Raw genomic sequence first — 17,711 nt, 5'->3', positions numbered from 1 at the left:
CCCCATCCCCACCCCCAGCCTGGCCTCAGGCTCCTGCCTCCCTCCCTCCCCCAAAACAGCTCTGCAGCCTGCAGCCTGCTCATCTCTTCTCCAGGAAGGAGCCGACCCCTCCTCCACCTGCACTTGGATCTGATCCCCGCCCCCACGGTCCCTGGGCCCCCTCCTTCCCCTTTCCCAAAGCAGGAACCCTTCCAGGGGACCCAGGCCCACACCCCTCCAGCTCTCTCCAGGGATACCTCCTCCTCCTGGAGGCCTGGGCCATCTCAGAACCTGTGTCCAGTCCCCTGCACCCCATCCAGCAGGCCTGGCTTCCTCCACCCAGTGCCAGGCCCCTCCCCATCGGGCCAACATTCTTCAGAGTTCCTCTAAGCTCACCCCTCACCCCGCTCCCTCCCTCCAGTCCCCCCACTTCCTACTCCCCACTCTGCAGCTGTCACTGGGGTGCAGAGGACACTGCACAAGCTCCCTCAGGCCCCTGGCTCCACGTCCTGAAACCAGTGCAGCCCAATGTCCCATGGCCATGCAAACAGCACGTCCCAAACACGCCCTCACCTCCTCTCCCCAGACTGACTTCCAGGCTCCACGGTTTTGGGGTGTCCTGTCTTGGAACCGTGGGGTCATCTAGGATCCATGCTGCCCTTCATCCCTCGGGACAGGAAGGCGCCTGGGTGCTAAGACCCTGCCAGGGGCTGCACGTCCTGCCCAAAGCCTTACTCAGCCCCCTCCCCACCATCTGAACCCCAGAAATCTCCGGCCAGCCCCTCCCCACCCAGCCTGCACCTCCGGGAGCTCAGGCTTCCTTCACACTGCTGGACTGGGCTCACGTCACCCCAACTCTAGCCCTCGAGATGGGGATGGGGAAGCCACCCCACCCTTCAGAGTGTCCCATGTGCCCTGCGTGTTCCTCGGCCAGGCTGCTGGAGTCCCCCTAGATCTCTTTGCTCTGCCCTGACTGTGGATCCCACTCATCCTTCAAGGCCCCTCTCAAAAGCCACCTCCTTCATGAAGCCCTTCCAAATCCCTCGCCTGTGTGTGAGCGTCTCTCCTTTGTCCCCCGAGGCCTCCCTTACGGCATCCTGTGTGATCCTCCAGGAAACACAACAACTTTCCACTACAACCTACATTCCCTGAGTGCTCCTGGAGAGCCAGCCTGACCTGCTGGAATTCTCTAGTGCTGCTAGTGTGCTGCACACAGGGAGCCCGGAGCCAGGGGATGGGTGTGAACACGAGTACCCGGACTCTGCAAGAGCCCCCAGACATCCAGGGCCAGGCTGGCTGTGGAAGGAGCACCCCCAAAGCCTCGCCTGGCCCCAGCTCCAGCTCTCAGCCAGGGCTCCTCCACCTGGAGACCCAGGGACACAGGGGAGGGGTCCAGAACCCTTGCCCTCAAAGGCCACACCAGGGTGTCTGCATGTGTGCCTTTTCTAGGGACAGGGTTCCTCATTCAGTCTTTGACTCCGTTCAAAAGTTAAGACCCGCCATATCCAGACACCCCCACTTCTGGGTCCCCTGCACCCCGCCCTGCCCCAACCCCAGCTTCCCTCGTCCCTTGTCTTGAGCTGCCAACCTCACTTACTTATAAATAGAAACCTTCTCTGGACGCAAATCTGGCATGACAGGAGGGGCGGGTGTCTCAGCGATGAGCAGAATCATGTCACCCACCCCGTCCTCTCCCGGCCCACAAGACTGTCTCCCCAGGAGGCTCCCGCGGGGCTCCCCACGTGTTATCATCCTTCTAGAAGATGAGGTTAGCACCTGTTCCCCACTCATGAGCCAGGAAAGGGATAACAGGCAGCTCCCGCATCCCCAAGGCCCCATCTTGCACCTCCCCTCCTTCTTGAGTGACAGCCTAGCCCTGGCACAGCCCCTGGTGGGAGACAGATCCCAAGACCACCCCTTTTCTGAGCCCCAGTACCCTGCCGGATATGGGACCAGTATGGCCCCCTGCCCACATCTGTGGAAGTCCGAGGCAGGGACCTGAGAGTCATCCTTGTCACCTCCTTCCCCTAAACATCTAACTGGTATGGAGTCCTACAGAGCCAGTCACCTGCCAGCCAGCCCTCCCAAGCCCTCTCCTTACCAGGGACAAGGATGTGGCAGGGACTGGCTGGACCACTGCTGTGGCCTCCCGGCCTCCTGTATCCACTCTCCCCACTTCTCCCTGACACTGTTTGCTGGTGCACAAACACGGGCCTATCACTGACGCACATAAAACCTTTGTGGAGAGCCCCTCACCCTGGGGATGACGTCCAGACCCTTTACTATGCTCCTCAGGACCTGCCTCTCCATCTCATCTCCTGCCCCCTGCCCCCAGCCCCAGTGCACTGCCCATTCTGATCTCCTTACACACCTCTCAGCTCTGGCGTCCGGTGCCCCGGCCCTTGCCTCTCCTCTGGCTGTATCCTACTCTTCCTCTGCACTCAGAGTACACCTCGTCCCAACTCCATGTCCACAGCATCACTTGAACTTGGCTTGGAGGGAGCGTTTACACCACAGAAATTGGCAGACACTCCCAACCAGGATTTGTTTTTCTTTGCAGGGCTGGATGTTAACCATTTGTCAGCAGGCTCCTGCTTAGGCCCAACTCCAATGCCCAGGACGTGCATGGAGTGGAAGGAGAGCCAGATGGATGGAGCACTCAGAGGCACTGGGCTCCACATACTGCCCCCTAGTGGTTGGGGCACACAACCGTGCTGACCTGCCTCAGATCGGACCACACTGCTGGCCCCATTTTCTTGCTCTTTCCTCAGTGCTCTGTGCCCTGGCCCCCTCACCAGCCCTTTTGGATAGACCAATCCTGCTGATCCTCCACCAGCTGGTGGTTAAGGCGGCGGGGAAAGTAGGGGAGAGGGGACAGCAGGGGGCCAGCCTTGGGGAAGGTCAGGGGCCACAGATGGATGTCCCCTCTTTCAAAGGGTTGCTGGAGAGGAGCAGAAGGGATGGCACCATCCCAGGAGAGGCTAAGAGAGGGGACCTCCCTCCCCGTAGTGCTCCCCAGTATGATGGGCAGCAGGATCAATGGACACCATCGCCTGGTTAAGGGCACTGCAGGGAAGGCAGGAGCCCGGGCAGAGCCTTGTCAGCATCTGCCGACACGCGTCACCTCTCTCCTGCAGTCGGTTCCATCCTGAGGCCCTGTCCCCCCTCCCTGCCCTGGCTCTGTCCTCATTTGCCTCCGGGTCTCAGTCTCTGCCTCCCTGTGTCTCTGACTCCTTCCCCTGTGTCTCCAGCCCTCTCCTCCAATCTCAGTATCCCTGTCACCCACTCCGGGTCTCCATGGCCCCTTCTCTCTGTCTGTCTCTTCCCTCCTCGCTCAGTCTCCTCGGCTGCGTTTCCACCTCTGTCTCCCTCCACATCTCCATCTCCCTCCTGCATCTCTGTCTCCTTCTTCTCCCCCTCTGTGCTCAGCACCCCGCATCTCCTCGCTCCCTTCCCCTCCAGCCTGCTCAGGCGCGGGGGCCCAGATGGCGGGACGTTCACGCCGCAGTGCCTGCGAGCACAGGGCTTCTCCCCCGCCTCCAGCCCTGAGCTCACCTGCCCAGTCCGACTCCCACACTCACACCTATGGAGTCCATACTCATTGCTGGAGCAGACTCTGCCACCACGGGGCTAGGGCTACACCTCCCTGCCTCTGAGGGCTTGTAGGGGAGCCATGGGCCCCTTAGGGGCTGGGGCGAGGAGAGGCCGCAGGCACCCCTCAAGGAAAGCCCTCGCTTCCTCTCCAAAGGGGCGGCTTCATCTGCCCCGGGTCTATGTGACTCAGCTACTTCCCAGGACAGTCACAGCTCCACCAGCAGCAGCATCTGGCGGGGCAGGGACAGCTGGGTGCACCCCCCAGGGCGAGAGGAGGGTGCTGAGCCCCTGGGGGAGGGACACCTGCCTGTGGCCAGAACTGAAGGGAGGGCAAAGGTTCAGACTCAGGGGGTGAAAGACATGGGAGGTTGGGGCTGCTGCGCTCTGGGTCACGGGAGCAGAAACTGCTGCTCCCCTCCCCCACCAGCCTGGCAGAGCACTGCACCTCTCCCTGGGAGGCTGGCAGAGCCGCCTGTGCACACACACCCACGCCCCACGCGGCCCAGACACAACACGCCCACCGCAGTGCCATGGGCGCCCACCTGCTGGTACGGCAGCCGCGTCCCACCCCTTCCATGTCGCCTCCATAGGGAAGGGGCAGGGCACAGCCACCAGGGCAGAGGCTGTCGAGGCAAGAGCCAGGGGAGCCAACAGGATATGGCGATGATGGAGCAGGGCTGCCCCTGGTAGGACAAGGCAGTCCCGGATAAGAGCTGAGTGTTTGCAGCACGGTGGGTGTGGCAGTCAGGGGGCCGGGGTCAGGGGCTTCCGACTTTCCTGACCCGAACATCTCACTGCTCCAGATCCAAATTGGACCCATGCTCCCCAGCCTAGACCCAGAGCCCATCTCCCCAGCCCCATATCCCCCACCCCAGCCATGGTGAGCCTACCTGCTCAGACGCCCCCCTTCAATCGCGTGCTGTGCCCCTGCAGGCAGCCCCCTCCCCACACACCTTCCACCTCCCCCTGCAACTTGGCGTATGGGTTCCAAATCAGGAAAGCTCAGGTTCTGCCAGCCCAGTGCCCTCCTCACTGCCCCAGCAAGGCGAGACCACCCGAGAGGGGAGAGCAAGGGAGAAGGGCACAGCGGGCCCCGTGTGCTCAGCACCTGCCCGCTGGCTCCCGTCTTTCTGAGACCCAGGCCACACTAGGGCACAGGGACGATTTCTGGAAGGAAGCCGGCGGGGGGTGGTGGTGGGCAGGCTTGGTTGTGAGGCCCCGGGGGGCCTGCTCTGACCCTCCACGTGGTGCAGCCCAGTGTGTGCATGGGGGTGCCAGCAGAGTTCCCCCTTCTGCCTCCACGCAGCTCTGGGAGGGATAGCAGCCTCCTCCCCTCTCAGCCCAGATGCTCCCTCTTCCACATGACAGCCCTTCAAATATTTGAAGACAGCTCGCCAGTCCCCGCTGAGCCTCCTCTTCTCCTGACCAAACAGCCTGGTTCTTAGGATGATCCCTCCACTGCGGTGGTTTCAAGTCCCCTCACCGTGCTGGGCGCTCTCATCCACCAGGAGCCGCCCTGGTTCCCAGCAGGGCTCCCAGACCGGAGGCCCTGGACCAGATTGCCTCCCTCCCTGACCCACGGGCCTTCACTCCACGCCAGGTGCAGCCACCAGCCCTCCACTCCTCACTCTGGCCTCCTACCAGTCACACCGCGACTGAGTCAGGTCCATGCAGCCCCCCACTCCCCGCCCCACCCTGCGGCCCCTGCTCCAAAGACCCAGTCTGCCCCCAGGGACACACCTCGCCCCAGAAGCTGATGCTCATCACATCCTTCCAAGCCCACGTCCTCCAAGAAGCCTTCCCAGGTAGGACGTGCCCTGCCCCCGCCCTGGGCCACCTCCACACCCAGAAACGGCTGGCAGGAGGCCTGTCCTTGCCCACTGCCTACCTGCTCGTGGTATTCGATGCCCATGCTGAGCGTATTGACCAGGATGGCGATCATGATTCCCCGGCCGAAGTACTTGCTGTCCACGATCTTCCGGAAGGTGTCACAGATCAGCCTCCAGAAAGCCAGCACGGGGCTGGGCTCTGCGTCGCAGCCCTGGCTCCGTCGCCGCCGGCCGTGGGGGTCACGGAGGTCACTCTGCTGGACGTCCTGCGTGAACTCATAAACGGCCTCACTGTCCGAGTCGGGCATCTCACGGTCGGCGAGCTCCACCTCCCCTGAGCCTGCCCGGGCACAGTAGGGGCAGCTGTCGGGGCCACAGGCTCCCCGGTCTGCCTTCAGGCAAGGGCTGGAGATCTTGCAAGAGCTTTGGCAGGTGCCTGGGACGGGAAAAGAGAGGAGAGAGCTGCAGGGCTCTGACCTGGGCTCACCCCGCCCTCGGAGTGTGCCCAGAGTGAGCTAGGTTGTTCCAGCGGGCAGGGGTGCTAGGCACTGAGTGGGCGGGGTGCTAATGCCCCACAGTACCCAAATGTCAACAGCACCCCACAGATGGCCAGTGCTGAGCGTCCTAGGGGTCAGGCAGACAGGGTCATGTCTGTCCTCTGAGGCCCTGGACAACTCCTATGTCCAAGAAGCCCAGACCATCTGTGTTACCCAGGGAAGCCAGGCCTGCATCCAAGCTGCTCTGAGTAGCATTTTCCAAGGGATCCTTAGGACACACCCACATACATACACATAACATGTACACACACGTACACAGAAACATTAGTACCACGCAAAGCCCACATGCCAGACCCACATGCACACACCCTAGGAAACACGGCACCTCCACGTGCACGTGTACCTACACAACCAGACACGTGCACGCACACACACAGGACCTAAGCTAAGGCATCAATGTGTGCCTACACCTAGTTGACCCGGATTATGGGCGATGAGAGGACCCTCAGACACGGCCCAGGTAAAGCCTGGACCTGGAGGCACCTGGCTCCCAGCTCAGCCCCTAGCAGGCACTCACGCCACTTCCCCTCCTGGCAGCCTCTGTACACACGGGGTGGGGGTAGGGGAACGGGCCACAGTGACAGGCCCAGGCCCAGGCAACAGAAGCAGGCGTGCTCGTGACGTCCTCTAGCAAGGCGGTGAAGAGCTGCGTAAGAACCCTTCAGTCTGCATCCCGTGATAACACCTTCCTGTCCCAGCCCACGGAACATCCCCACGAATATCCACTGCTCCCACGTGCCGATCCTGCCTGAAACGCAGGCTGACACTGCAGTGAACCTGTCTGCTGGGTGGGGTCGGTCACCTGTGTCTCACTCCCCCTCCCCTCCCACTCATCGGCCCAGCATTTCTAAGACTTGCTGTGCAGGGGTCCCAAGTCTCTCTCCAGGGAAGGAAGAATGAGACGTGGGTTTATAAGAGTCCCATTACTGTGGGGTCAGGATGCTGGGCACAGCCACACACCATGTCCCCTGTGAGCCACGCCCCCAAGGAGAACAGAGTATGGGCCTCAGAGTCCAACAGACCTGAGTCCACCCCTCACCACCAGCACAACCTTGAGCAAGTCATGCAGCTTCTCCAAGGCTCCCTTCCCACATCCCCACAAGAAGGACCCTAGGAAGCGGTCACCCACTGTCCAGGGGATGCAGTGGGATTCTGCCTGCAAAGCCTGTAGCAGGTGCACAGCCACAGTAACAGTGAGCTCTTACTGCAAACAAAGAGCACGTGCTCAGTGTACGACTGCTATCATTATGGCGATGCGGGGACCGAGGTCCCCGTTTTAACAGATGAGAAAATTAGGATTCAAAGAAGTAATGCAACTGATGGAAGGTGCCAAGGCCCCGAGAGGCAGAATGGGAATGAGCCCTGACCGCTCTGACTGCACACCCCCAGGGCTCTCTGTGACACCACCCAGCTCCCAGATGGGGACCCCAACATGGCCCCACCCCCAGTTCTCACCTGTACTCTGTGTCTCCAGCAGCTTGTGCATGGAGCTGTAGGGCCCAGGAGGGATGTTGAGGCTGGTGAGGGTGGGGGGCCCAGAGCTGGGGGCCACCTCTACTAGCGCCTTTTCCTTCAGCATCTCTGGCGGGGGGCTGGTGTGCACGGTGGGGTACACCTTCCCACTGCCCACAGTCCTGCCCGATGCCTCCGAGGGGGACCTGGGAGGGGGCGCCTGGCAGCGGACTGGTTCCAAGTGGCAGTCAGCATGGTAGAAGCTGTGCACAGACTCTGCACCCCCTGGCGCAGGACCCCCAGAGAGGGTGGGCGTCGAGGGTGCTGGCAGCATGAGCCGGCGGGACCCGTTGGCATCCCTGTCCTGGATCTCTGGACTGGCCCGGGGGGCCCTGAGTGTCCCATTGCCCAGGTGGTAGTGATGGTGATGGTGGTGGTGGTGGTGCACCAGGTGGTGGACAGACAGGCGGCGGTGGGAGCGAGAGCAGCTGCTGCTGGCCTGGGGCTCTTGGCTCCCAAGTGGAGCTGGACTGCTCAGCAGCCCCGCCCGCACGCCCACTGCCCGAGACACCTGCGCCAGCCTGCGGGCTGCTTTCCGGAGGATGTACACCAGGTACTTGAGCAGCTCCTCGTAGCAGCTGCCCGGCTCGGAGAAGCTGGCCAGGGTGCTGGCGTTGGACAGGAACCGCACCCGTTGCTCCCGCATCAGCTGGCTTTCCCGCTGCTTGGTCTCTGAGAACTGCGTGGCAATCACCACCAGGCACAGGTTGATCATGAAGAAGGAGCCCACCTGTAGGGGTGGGGACAGGAAGAGGAGATGTCCTGAAGAAATCGAATCAACGCCAGCTGCCGCATACAGGAAACGTGTGCCAAGCCTTGGGCTCGGTTATTTTCCCAGCATCATCTCACTGGATTCTCATGACAGTCAGGAGGTGACGCTATTAGAATCTCCATCTGAGAGGTGAAGAAGCTGAGGCTCAGAGAGAGGCCTAGGAAGCTGTCCAAAGTGACACAAGCAGATCACGGCTAAGACCTGGACAACTTCTATGAAATTCCAAGGAGCTGCTATTGACCATGATGTCATCCTGCAGGGCCACCCCCCAAGTTCCCTGCCCCAAAGCGTGGCCATCCAGAGGGACCCTAAGCTTCCCTCTCCAAGTCCCATGAAGAACAGCGGATGCTATGGAAATGAGTACAATACGGGGGAGATGGGGTTTTTGAGTTGGATCAAGCCTCTGAGATCTTGGCAAAAACACTGTCTCCAGACTCCTGCTTCCAGTCTCGATTCTGGCTGTGTGACCTTGGGTGAGAACCGGCTCCTCACCTAAACTTGTCCCTGTGCTGTCACCTGGTACTACACGGAGCCCGGACCCTACAGACTAGCCAAGGCTGCTACTCTGACCGGCCCACACTCCCTGGTCCCCAGCTCCATGCCTCAGTTTCCCTAAGACTCCGGGACAGACACTGCTTGGGCAACAATCCCAAATGAAGGAAATGAATATTTATGGTGACAAAGCAGATTTTTTTTTCTAGATCGTGTCCTAGTAATTATGATAATTAGCTTCACTAGTGTGATTCCAGAGAGCTGTTTGGGAAGATTTTTCCGGGGGTGTGTGGGAGGGTGGAAGCGGGGCCCCTTACCTCCCTGTCTGCTTCCGTCCCCCTCCCCCAAGCCCGGGAGAGCAGCGCGGTGAGAAAGTCGGCTTGCCTGCAGCACTGGCCTCGCCGCTCACCCCAGGCGGTGGTCAGCGATGGGAGAGGCCTCAGGCCAGGCTTCACCCCAGCCTGGTCACTCTCCCGCATCAGGGAAAATTACGAAAGCAGGACAGGGTGGCACTCCTTTCTCAGGGCTTAGCCTCTGTCTCTCTCACCAAAAAACTGCCTCATCCATCTCCACCTCTCTCCAGTGCTTATCCCAAGTCCTGCGAAGATTTAAATCTCTCAGTATCTGCCCCTCTGTCTGGCTCTATCATCAGCCTCTTGGTGACACAGGAAAAGGGCTGCACTCAGAGTTGGTAGCCTGGGACTGAATTCTCTCTTGGCCTGGTGACCACCCTCTGGAGCTTCAAGGTCACTCCCAGAAGATGGGGACCGTAATTCCTGCCCTGGGCACCTCACTGGGGCCAATGGGGATGAAGCAGGCAGTGGATGGCACAGCACACAGCAGCAGGACACCCCACCTGGCAAGTTTAACCCACAGCTTAGGCACAACACATGGAAGTGTTAGTTCCCTCATCTGTAAAGGGACCACGGAGAGAATTAATGCACTGACACATAAAAAGTGCTCCATAAATATCAGCTATGGGCTGGGCGTTGTGGTGCAGCAGGTGAAGCAGGGGCTGGAGACACCACATCCCATATCAGAACACTGGTTCGAGTCCCAGATCCTCCACTTCTGATCCAGCTTCCTGCTAACCTGCCTGGCAGGCAGCAAGTGTCGGCTAAAGTACTTAGGTTCCTGCCATCTGCCCAAATAGGACACCCAGATGAAGTTCTGGGCTCTTAGCTTTGGCCCGGCCCAGCCCTGGCTGTTGAGGGAATTTGGGGAGTGAACCAGTGGATGGAAGACCTCTCCCTCCGTCTATCTGCCTTACAAATAAAATGAAAAAATTTAAATAAGATACTAGGAATGGTAGTGGTTAAAACTATTAAATATTGCTGCTTCTGCCTCTTTCTTCTGCCTTCATAAAGTCTCAGAAATTCTGAGTGGGAAGGAACAAGAGCTCACGCAGCATTTCTCAACACTAATCAGAACTGGGGTGGGACGATACCGTTTGCAAACATTTCAGGGTATTTAGTATCGGTCCCCTCCCCTCAACAAAACGCCAATGGTGCCTTCCCTGCTGGGTCCTGGTGAAAAATGAACCACCTCCATTTGCAAATACCCCCTGGGACAGGCCATGGCACCTTGGGTTAAGTACCACCCATTGTACTGATGAATAAATAGAGGCTGGGGTGGGACTGGGGGCCTCCTGGTGAATGCTGACTCAAGGTCATTAGAACAGGAAGGGGCCTAAGGCGTAGCAGGTAAAAGCTGCCACCTGCAGCGCCAGCATCCCATATGGGCTCCGGTTGGAGTCCCATCTGCTCCACTTTCAATCCAGCTCCCTGCTAGTGTACCTGGGAAAGCAGTGGTAGATGGCCCAAGTGCCCAGGCCCCTGTACTCACATGAGAGACCCAGAAGAAGCTCCTGGCTCCTGGCTTCAGCTCAGCTCAGCTCTGGCCATTGTGACCATTTGGGGAGTGAATCAGTGGATGGAAGATCTCTCTCTCTCTCTCTCTCTCTCTCTTTTTTTTTTTTTTTTTTTTTTTTTTTTTGTGGACAGGCAGAGTGGACAGTGAGAGAGAGAGACAGAGAGAAAGGTCTTCCTTTGCCTTTGGTTCACCCTCCAATGGCCGCTGCAGCTGGCGCGCTGTGGCTGGCGCACCGCGCTGATCCGATGGCAGGAGCCAGGTGCTTCTCCTGGTCTCCCATGGGGTGCAGGGCCCAAGGACTTGGGCCATCCTCCACTGCACTCCCGGGTCACAGCAGAGAGCTGGCCTGGAAGAGGGGCAACCGAGACAGAATCCGGCGCCCTGACCGGGACTAGAACCCGGTGTGCTGGCGCCACAAGGCAGAGGATTAACCTATTGAGCCACGGCACCGGCTCTCTGCCTTTCTGCAACTCTGCCTTTCAAATAAATAAAACTAAATCTTAAAAAAAAAAAAAAAAAGTAGGAAGTGGTGGAGTCAGGCATTGACTTTGGAGCTCCTGACTCCTCACCTGGTGCCCTTCCTGCTACAGAGCCCTCTCTACAAGACCTGTCTGCGGGGCCGGCGCTGTGGTGTGGTGGGTAAGGCCGCCGCCTGCAGTGCCAGCATCCCATATGGGCTCCGGTTTGAGTCCCCATTGCTTCGCTTCCAATCCAGCTCTCTGCTATGCCCTGGGAAAGCAGTAGAAGATGGCCCAGGTTCTTGGGCTCCTGCACCTGTGTGGGAGACCCAGGGGAGGCTCCTGGCTCCTCACTTCAGATTGGCTCAACTCCAGATATTGCGGCCATTTTGGGAGTTAATTAGTGGATGGAAGACCTCTCTCTCTCTCTCTCTGCCTCTGCCTCTCAAATAAATACATAAATAAATAAATCTTTTTTTAAAAAAATTTTAAAGACCTGTCCTAGGAGCTGAGTGCTTTAGACTGAGCCAGCTTCCCCTCTCTGGCCAGCCCCAACCCAGCCTCTGGGCAGTTCCCAGGACCCCCTCCCTTCCCCCATTGCCACGGAGCCCTGAGGGTCACTCACGATGATGAGGAGGATGAAGTAGATGAAGTTGTAGAAGGAGTGGGCATCCATGACGAAGTACATGATGTCCACCCAGCCCTCCAGTGTGATGACCTGGGGAGGTTGAAGGGGCCAGGCAGTCTCCTCAGAAAGCCCCGGCCCCTGCGCCAACCCTGAAAGCCGCCCCTCAGCACCCCGGACCGCCGCCCCACCTGGAAGATGGCAATCCAGGCGTAGCCGATGTTGTCGAAGTTGATGGCGCCCTTGAAGGGGTTGTGCTCGCCCGCGGAGCAGTTGGTGTAGTACTGGTTCCAGTTGACGCAGGTGGTGTTGCTGGAACTGTTGTAGGCCTCGTAGTCCAGGCCGCAGGGCGGGCCGCCGCCGCCGTCCCCGCGGAGGGTGGGCACGCTCCGGCAGGAGCGCATGCCATTTTCGCGCGGCTGCGAGCAGATGAAGGGGCTCTCGTCCTCGTTCTCCGTCTGATAATAGCGCTCCAGGTCCACGCTTAGAGGGCTGCAGCGTCGGGGTGGGTGGGGGCACAGGTGAGACCCAGGCAAGGAGAGCCGGCCCACAGGGTGGGCAGGGCAGTCGCGCCAGGGTCAATGCCCCGCCCTGCCCTGCCCCGCCCCGCCCGCCACTCACAGGCTGAAATTCTCAGGCAGGAAGCATCGGTTCCGAAGCAGCCCCGCCCACAGCTGGACGCCCACGATGCCGAAGATGAAGAAGACGAAGAAGCAGAGCAGCAGGACGTTGCCCAGCATGGGCAGCGTGTCCAGCAGCAGGGTGACCAGGATGCGCATGCCTGTAGGGGCAGAAGCCACGCTGGGGATGCCAGGCCCGCTGGGCTGGGCCGGCTGCCACAGAGCTGGCAGCACTCCCAGAGGGGGCCGCCGGGGAATCGGGGTCTGAGAGTGCTAGGCTGGAGCCGGAGGGAAGACCAACAGACACCTCTAACTCCCCAGGCAGCCCTTGTCTGCTCTCCCTCTCCACCCACTCACGGTCATCAGTGCGGGCCATCCCCCGGCCCCCCCACCAGGTGACTGTGCTTGCCAAAGAATTCTCAAGCACCAAGTCCCACCTCGGGCTCCCGACAGTGCACAGTGTGGAAGGGAAGTCTGAGGCCCACAGAAGTGACATCACTCGCCCAGTGTCACAGAGCTGCTGAACGCGGGTGCCAGGACATAGATTCAGCCTTTGTGCTTTCCGAACCCCAAACACACCCTGCAGCTTCCTTCACTCACCAGACACGGCCACCTAACCTTTCCAGATCACCACGCCTGGGACCACTGGGGAAACCGAGGCACAGGACTCCAGAGGGGACATTAGCAGGCAAGAATTCCCCCTGGACAGGCCGCTGCCTGGCAGGGGCCGAGGTGCCCTGCACTGCACCATGGTTCTGAGTCCCCCGGCCCCGAGTCTGCTCCTGCTTGATCCGGATCCCCAGATCGGGACCGGAGGGGATGCAACACTGTCTTCTCAGGAATCCATCACTGAAGCACCCCCTCCCCAAAACCCCTAAGCCCCCTGTTAGGGAGCCCTCCCCCCCTCCAAGTCTCAGCCCCCAGGCCAGCAGGTCCTGCCAAGCAGAGAAGTCTCTGCTGGCTGTTTTCCACCCCCAGAGTGCCCCTGGTGACCCCTTGACCTTTGCAGGGCAGAAGCTTCTAGGGGGCAGCAGCTAATTAACCCTCTTGGCGACTGCAGCTGCCCTGGCCCCGCCCCTGCCTGCCCAGCCTTCTCACTCAGTCCTCCCCCCACATCCTTCAGCTCCTCTATGTTCCAACAGAGATCAATTCCTCAGGGTGCGCATTAAGGGAATTACACCGGTGGTTAGACAGAGGCCTATAAATCTGCCAGCCATCACCTGGGGCGGGAGAGGCCCTGCCCCTCTTCCTAAGCTCCCGTTACCACCAACACACCCCAGCCCCGAGAAGGATGCCCTCGGCAGCTCTGCCCTCCCAGAGGTAGCTACATCTCTCTCTCTCTCTCTCACACACACACACACACACAGAGCAAAGGGGGCTGCGGTCACAGCCCAGCCCAGGGCCCCAGGAAACCTCACCCCCCACCGACTCCTGGAGCCGTGGTGGGGACCGACCTGCAGCATTTGTAGGTTGGGGAGTTACCAAGGGGGTCTGAGCAAAGGCGGGTGCAGGATGGGGCGGGAGCTGGGGCTGCCAGAGCTTGGCTGGCTCCAGAAACCACTGCGGTTTAATTTAGATAATGGTCCCGGCGGTGGCTGCAGTGGGTTGGGAGGGGTTGGGGTGGAGGAAGGGGACGCAGCTGGGAGGGCAAGGCTGTCGAGAGAAGTCGTGTTCAACATGGCTAGTGTGGTCTTGTGGAGGAGAAGCAGGCGGCTAAGCCGCCCCTCCGCCCGGCCTGCCAGCTTCTCGTCCGTCCCCAGCTGCCCCTGCTCCCCTGGGTGAGAGGTCACCTGGAAGTTCCTGGGACTCTGACCCAAAGCCAGACTAAAGCCAGGGGGTCTCTGCAAGTCACTCTCCCAGCTGCACGGCCAGGTGCAGGGGTGCAGACTGGCCCCCAGGGGGACCTTCTCTGCCAGGGTCTGCGAGTGGTCAGGTGAGGATGTGGCAGGAGGGTTGGGGTATGCCCTTTCCACATCTGCACTTGAGGGTTTTTGGCCAGGGGCCGGGGGCCGAGGGGTCACTCACTGGGCACCCGGTTAATGGCCCTGAGCGGTCGCAGCACGCGGACTGTCCTGACAGCCGAGAAGCTGACGTTCTGCAGGTCCAGCGAGTACTCCAGCATCCTGCAGGGAGGGGCCCAAAGGGAGGCCCTTTGAGTCTGAGGCCACCGCAGGGTCAGAGGTCAATGAGGACTCTGACCTGGGGCTCCTCCCTGTCCTCCATGGGGACTGAGGATCCGGTTCGGTCTGGGGCTGGGACCACCCCGCCTCCCCGCCCCAGCCAAGGACAGGCTCCCTCAAAGAAGGGAACAGAGCCAGGAGGAGGGTCCTGGAATTCAGGGGACAGGCTGGGGTGATGCAAGCGGACAGCCAGGGAGAAGGCAGAGCTGTGACTTGACTGGGAGGAGGGGCTACGGCCTAGAACTCTGGCCCAGGGAATGGACTGCTCTGACCCACTGTACTCCCCTACCCCTAGCCCAGGCTCTCACCCCGCGATGACGATGAAGAAGTCAAGCCGATTCCAAGTGTCTCCCAGGTAACACTTTTTCCCGAAGATGCCCAAAGCCACCATCTTCACCACCATCTCCACCGCGAAGAAGGCAAAGATGAAGTCATCAAAAGCCTGACGTGGGGACAAGAGGCTGCTGAAACCGGGGAGGGGGAGTGCCCTGCCCCCACTCCAGCCCCAACTACCCTTCCACCATGGCTCCTTGCAGAGTAGTCAGGGCCCCCAGCACACACTCACCTGCAGGATCCGGCAGCGCTGGGAGTCACAGGCGATGTCCTCGCACGGCCGGAACATGCCGAGGGTCACACAGTTGAGTAGGATGACCAACATGCTTATTCGCTCGAACCAGGTATGGCACCGTCAAGGAAAAGGCTGGCCATGGCCGTCCCCCGGGCCCTACCCTAGGCTCCCATGAGCCAGGTGTGATGCGAGGGCCCTGGCCTACCCAGCAGCCCAGCCCAGCCGCCCTTCCCCCCAACCTCCCAGCACCAGACCTGGTCCCACCTTGATCACCCCACTTCTCTGGACCCAGCTTCCTCATCTGCAAAGCAGGAGAAGCCACAAATACCTTGACTATTTGCACAAGCCATGTTGGGAATAAAATCATTGGTGCTTGTGGAAATGCCAGACACCATGAGTTTGGGGCTGAATCTGAATCTTCTCTCCCTACCTCGCGGGATGGATGTGAGAAGCAAATGAGATGATGTATGCGAATGTGTTACACAAACCCGGAGTCGGATTATGCCTTCCTTACAGTTTCCCAAGCACTTTCACACAATGCCACAGTTGATGCTCACAACAGCCCCGTGAAGACTCCACAGTCGGTCGTTTGATTTCCTAGAACCCAAGGAAACTGAGGCCCACAGAGCCAAAGTCATGGGCTGAAGGTCACTCGCAAAGCCAGGACAAGACCGAGGTTTCTAAGCTCCTGGTCTATGACGCGTTCCTCTGCACCCTGGAGCTGCTGAGGCAGGCAACAAAGGGGCTGTCAGGACTGCCCGGGGCCTGGGCAGAGCAACACGAGGGGACGCACAGCTACAGTCCCCCTTGCCACAATAGGGAGCATGGGGGCTTTCTCCCCTGCCCATCTCCTGACCTCCCAAGGCCCTCAGATGGCCTCCAGACACAGTCGTGTGTTTCAGCATGAAGGACCTGCTGCACACCAGGCACCATGCTGGGCAGCATGGACACACGCCGTGCACGCAGGCCATGCTGCTGTCACATTTCCCAAAACAGCGAAGGGGAGAGGGACGTTCTTCCTGAACCCCGAGTCCTCCCACATAGCAGCCGTCTATCAAGGGATTCACTTCCCTTGATAGCAGCGTAAGACACAAAATGGCCTTTGGATTGTAGAATGCTCCAGGCACTGGACTCTTGGATAAATGACTAAGTGTCCTGTTTTGCTCATGGAAAACATGATAGGGTGGGGAAGAGCAAAGAGGTCACAAACCAGTAGAAAGCAGGGGGTTGGGAGGAGGAGACCACGTAGGGGATGGAGGTGAGAGGGTGTCTTGGTAGCCTCCAGCACCACCCACCAGGCGACACCTGAGGGGCTGGATACGGAATCTTCCCGTCACCACCTACTTCTGCAACAACAGGGCTTTGGCCTGGTGTGAAAAGACCAGCAGGAATGTTCAGGGACCCAAGGACCTTCCTCCAAGCTGCTCTAAGCCAGCCCCATCTCTATCCTCAATCTCAAACCTTGCCCTGTCCCCAGAAACCCACACCTGCCCGATCCCCTTGTAGCTCTTCCACCCTCTCTCCGTGGTCCTTGCATCCCTGCCCGCCACCTGCCTGCCCACGACCCTAGCAATCCCGAGGCCATAGACTACAAGGGCCTAGGGGGTAAGAAGCAGGAGGGGGAAGCAGAGGAGTGCTTCTTCCTGAGTGCAGCTCCAGGATGGGGTCAGCCAGGGGTCACCCAGGAGAAAGGGGAGGACACAGTCACCCTCAAGAACCTGTCTGCTCTCCCCCACCTAGCCCCCTCCTCTCCTCTGCAGGGAAAGGGCCCACATGAGCAAGCAAGTCTATGTGGGTTGCTCTCCTTCGAGGAGGGACTCCTGGGACTGTCTGGGCCCCTCTCCCAGAGGTGACTCCACCATGGCACGGTCCTGTGCACTTGTCAAGACTCCCTGGCAGAGCTGTGGGCTCTTGGCAGGCAGGGGCACTCGGATCCAGCTTGATACCCCACGCAGTGCCGTGGTATAGTGCCTGGCAGCTTGCAGATGATCAATACTTGGGAGGAATGAATGGATAGGTCACTCTCCCTGCCCAGATGTGTCTCATTCATGTTTTCCTGCCTTGTTTCCCTCTACAGTGTTGAAGTGACTGTATCTGGCGTGGTGGGGGGGACAGTGACCCCATAGAGGAGCTAGCACCTCTCTGTCCTCTCTTTATACATGTTCCTACCAGGGTGTGCTCCAAATAACCCCAAGCCCCCATGCGCAGCTCTTAATCATGGGAACCCCTTCTCCAGGACCCCCTTGGCAATCAGCCTTCTCCCAGGTACAGCAGGCCTGCTCTCCACGTCTCTCTTTCTGCTATAGGTAAGCTTATATGGATAAGGAAGAGACCAAGGCACAACAAAAATTGGGGACAACCTGAATAGAGGAAGAATGAATGGGGGGGGGGGTCTTTCACCCTTCTCAAGGTAGGGCTCATTTCCTTGGAAACATGGCAGGATGTCACCGTGTGATGTTCTTCTGTTGCCGTAACAACAGGAGGATGTGTCACCAGGTGGTGTGGATTTGTTACCATGGTAATTAAAGAGACCCCCTCACACACACATACACACATGATTTCTCCTTACCCAGGCTGCTGTCTTGTCCTCATGCAGGGAAACGGAAGCGGGGAGACCCACAGGTTATCAGGTTGGGGGGAAACCATGTGACAG

The 17,711-nt window shown here is 59.6% G+C and overlaps 1 protein-coding gene across 17 annotated transcripts in view; it reads right to left on the bottom strand.

The window, feature by feature from the left end:
• The window catches only part of CACNA1G (calcium voltage-gated channel subunit alpha1 G), a 61,480-nt gene that overhangs the window by 38,648 nt on the left and 5,121 nt on the right, over positions 1-17,711 (bottom strand). For all 17 annotated transcript variants that reach the window (XM_070060840.1, XM_070060846.1, XM_070060839.1 and 14 more), the window contains exons 2-9: positions 15,056-15,168; positions 14,799-14,932; positions 14,336-14,433; positions 12,312-12,471; positions 11,882-12,182; positions 11,691-11,783; positions 7,415-8,201; positions 5,462-5,838 (exon numbers count right to left, since the gene is read on the bottom strand). In XM_070060840.1, the coding sequence (XP_069916941.1) occupies positions 5,462-5,838; positions 7,415-8,201; positions 11,691-11,783; positions 11,882-12,182; positions 12,312-12,471; positions 14,336-14,433; positions 14,799-14,932; positions 15,056-15,168 (2,063 nt within the window). The remainder of the gene's footprint in view (positions 1-5,461; positions 5,839-7,414; positions 8,202-11,690; positions 11,784-11,881; positions 12,183-12,311; positions 12,472-14,335; positions 14,434-14,798; positions 14,933-15,055; positions 15,169-17,711) is intronic.

The sequence above is a fragment of the Oryctolagus cuniculus genome, chromosome 17, assembly GCF_964237555.1.
Source record: "Oryctolagus cuniculus chromosome 17, mOryCun1.1, whole genome shotgun sequence".
In the NCBI taxonomy this organism is placed as follows: Eukaryota; Metazoa; Chordata; class Mammalia; order Lagomorpha; family Leporidae; genus Oryctolagus; species Oryctolagus cuniculus.
This window is presented reverse-complemented; position numbering and strand designations above follow the sequence as displayed.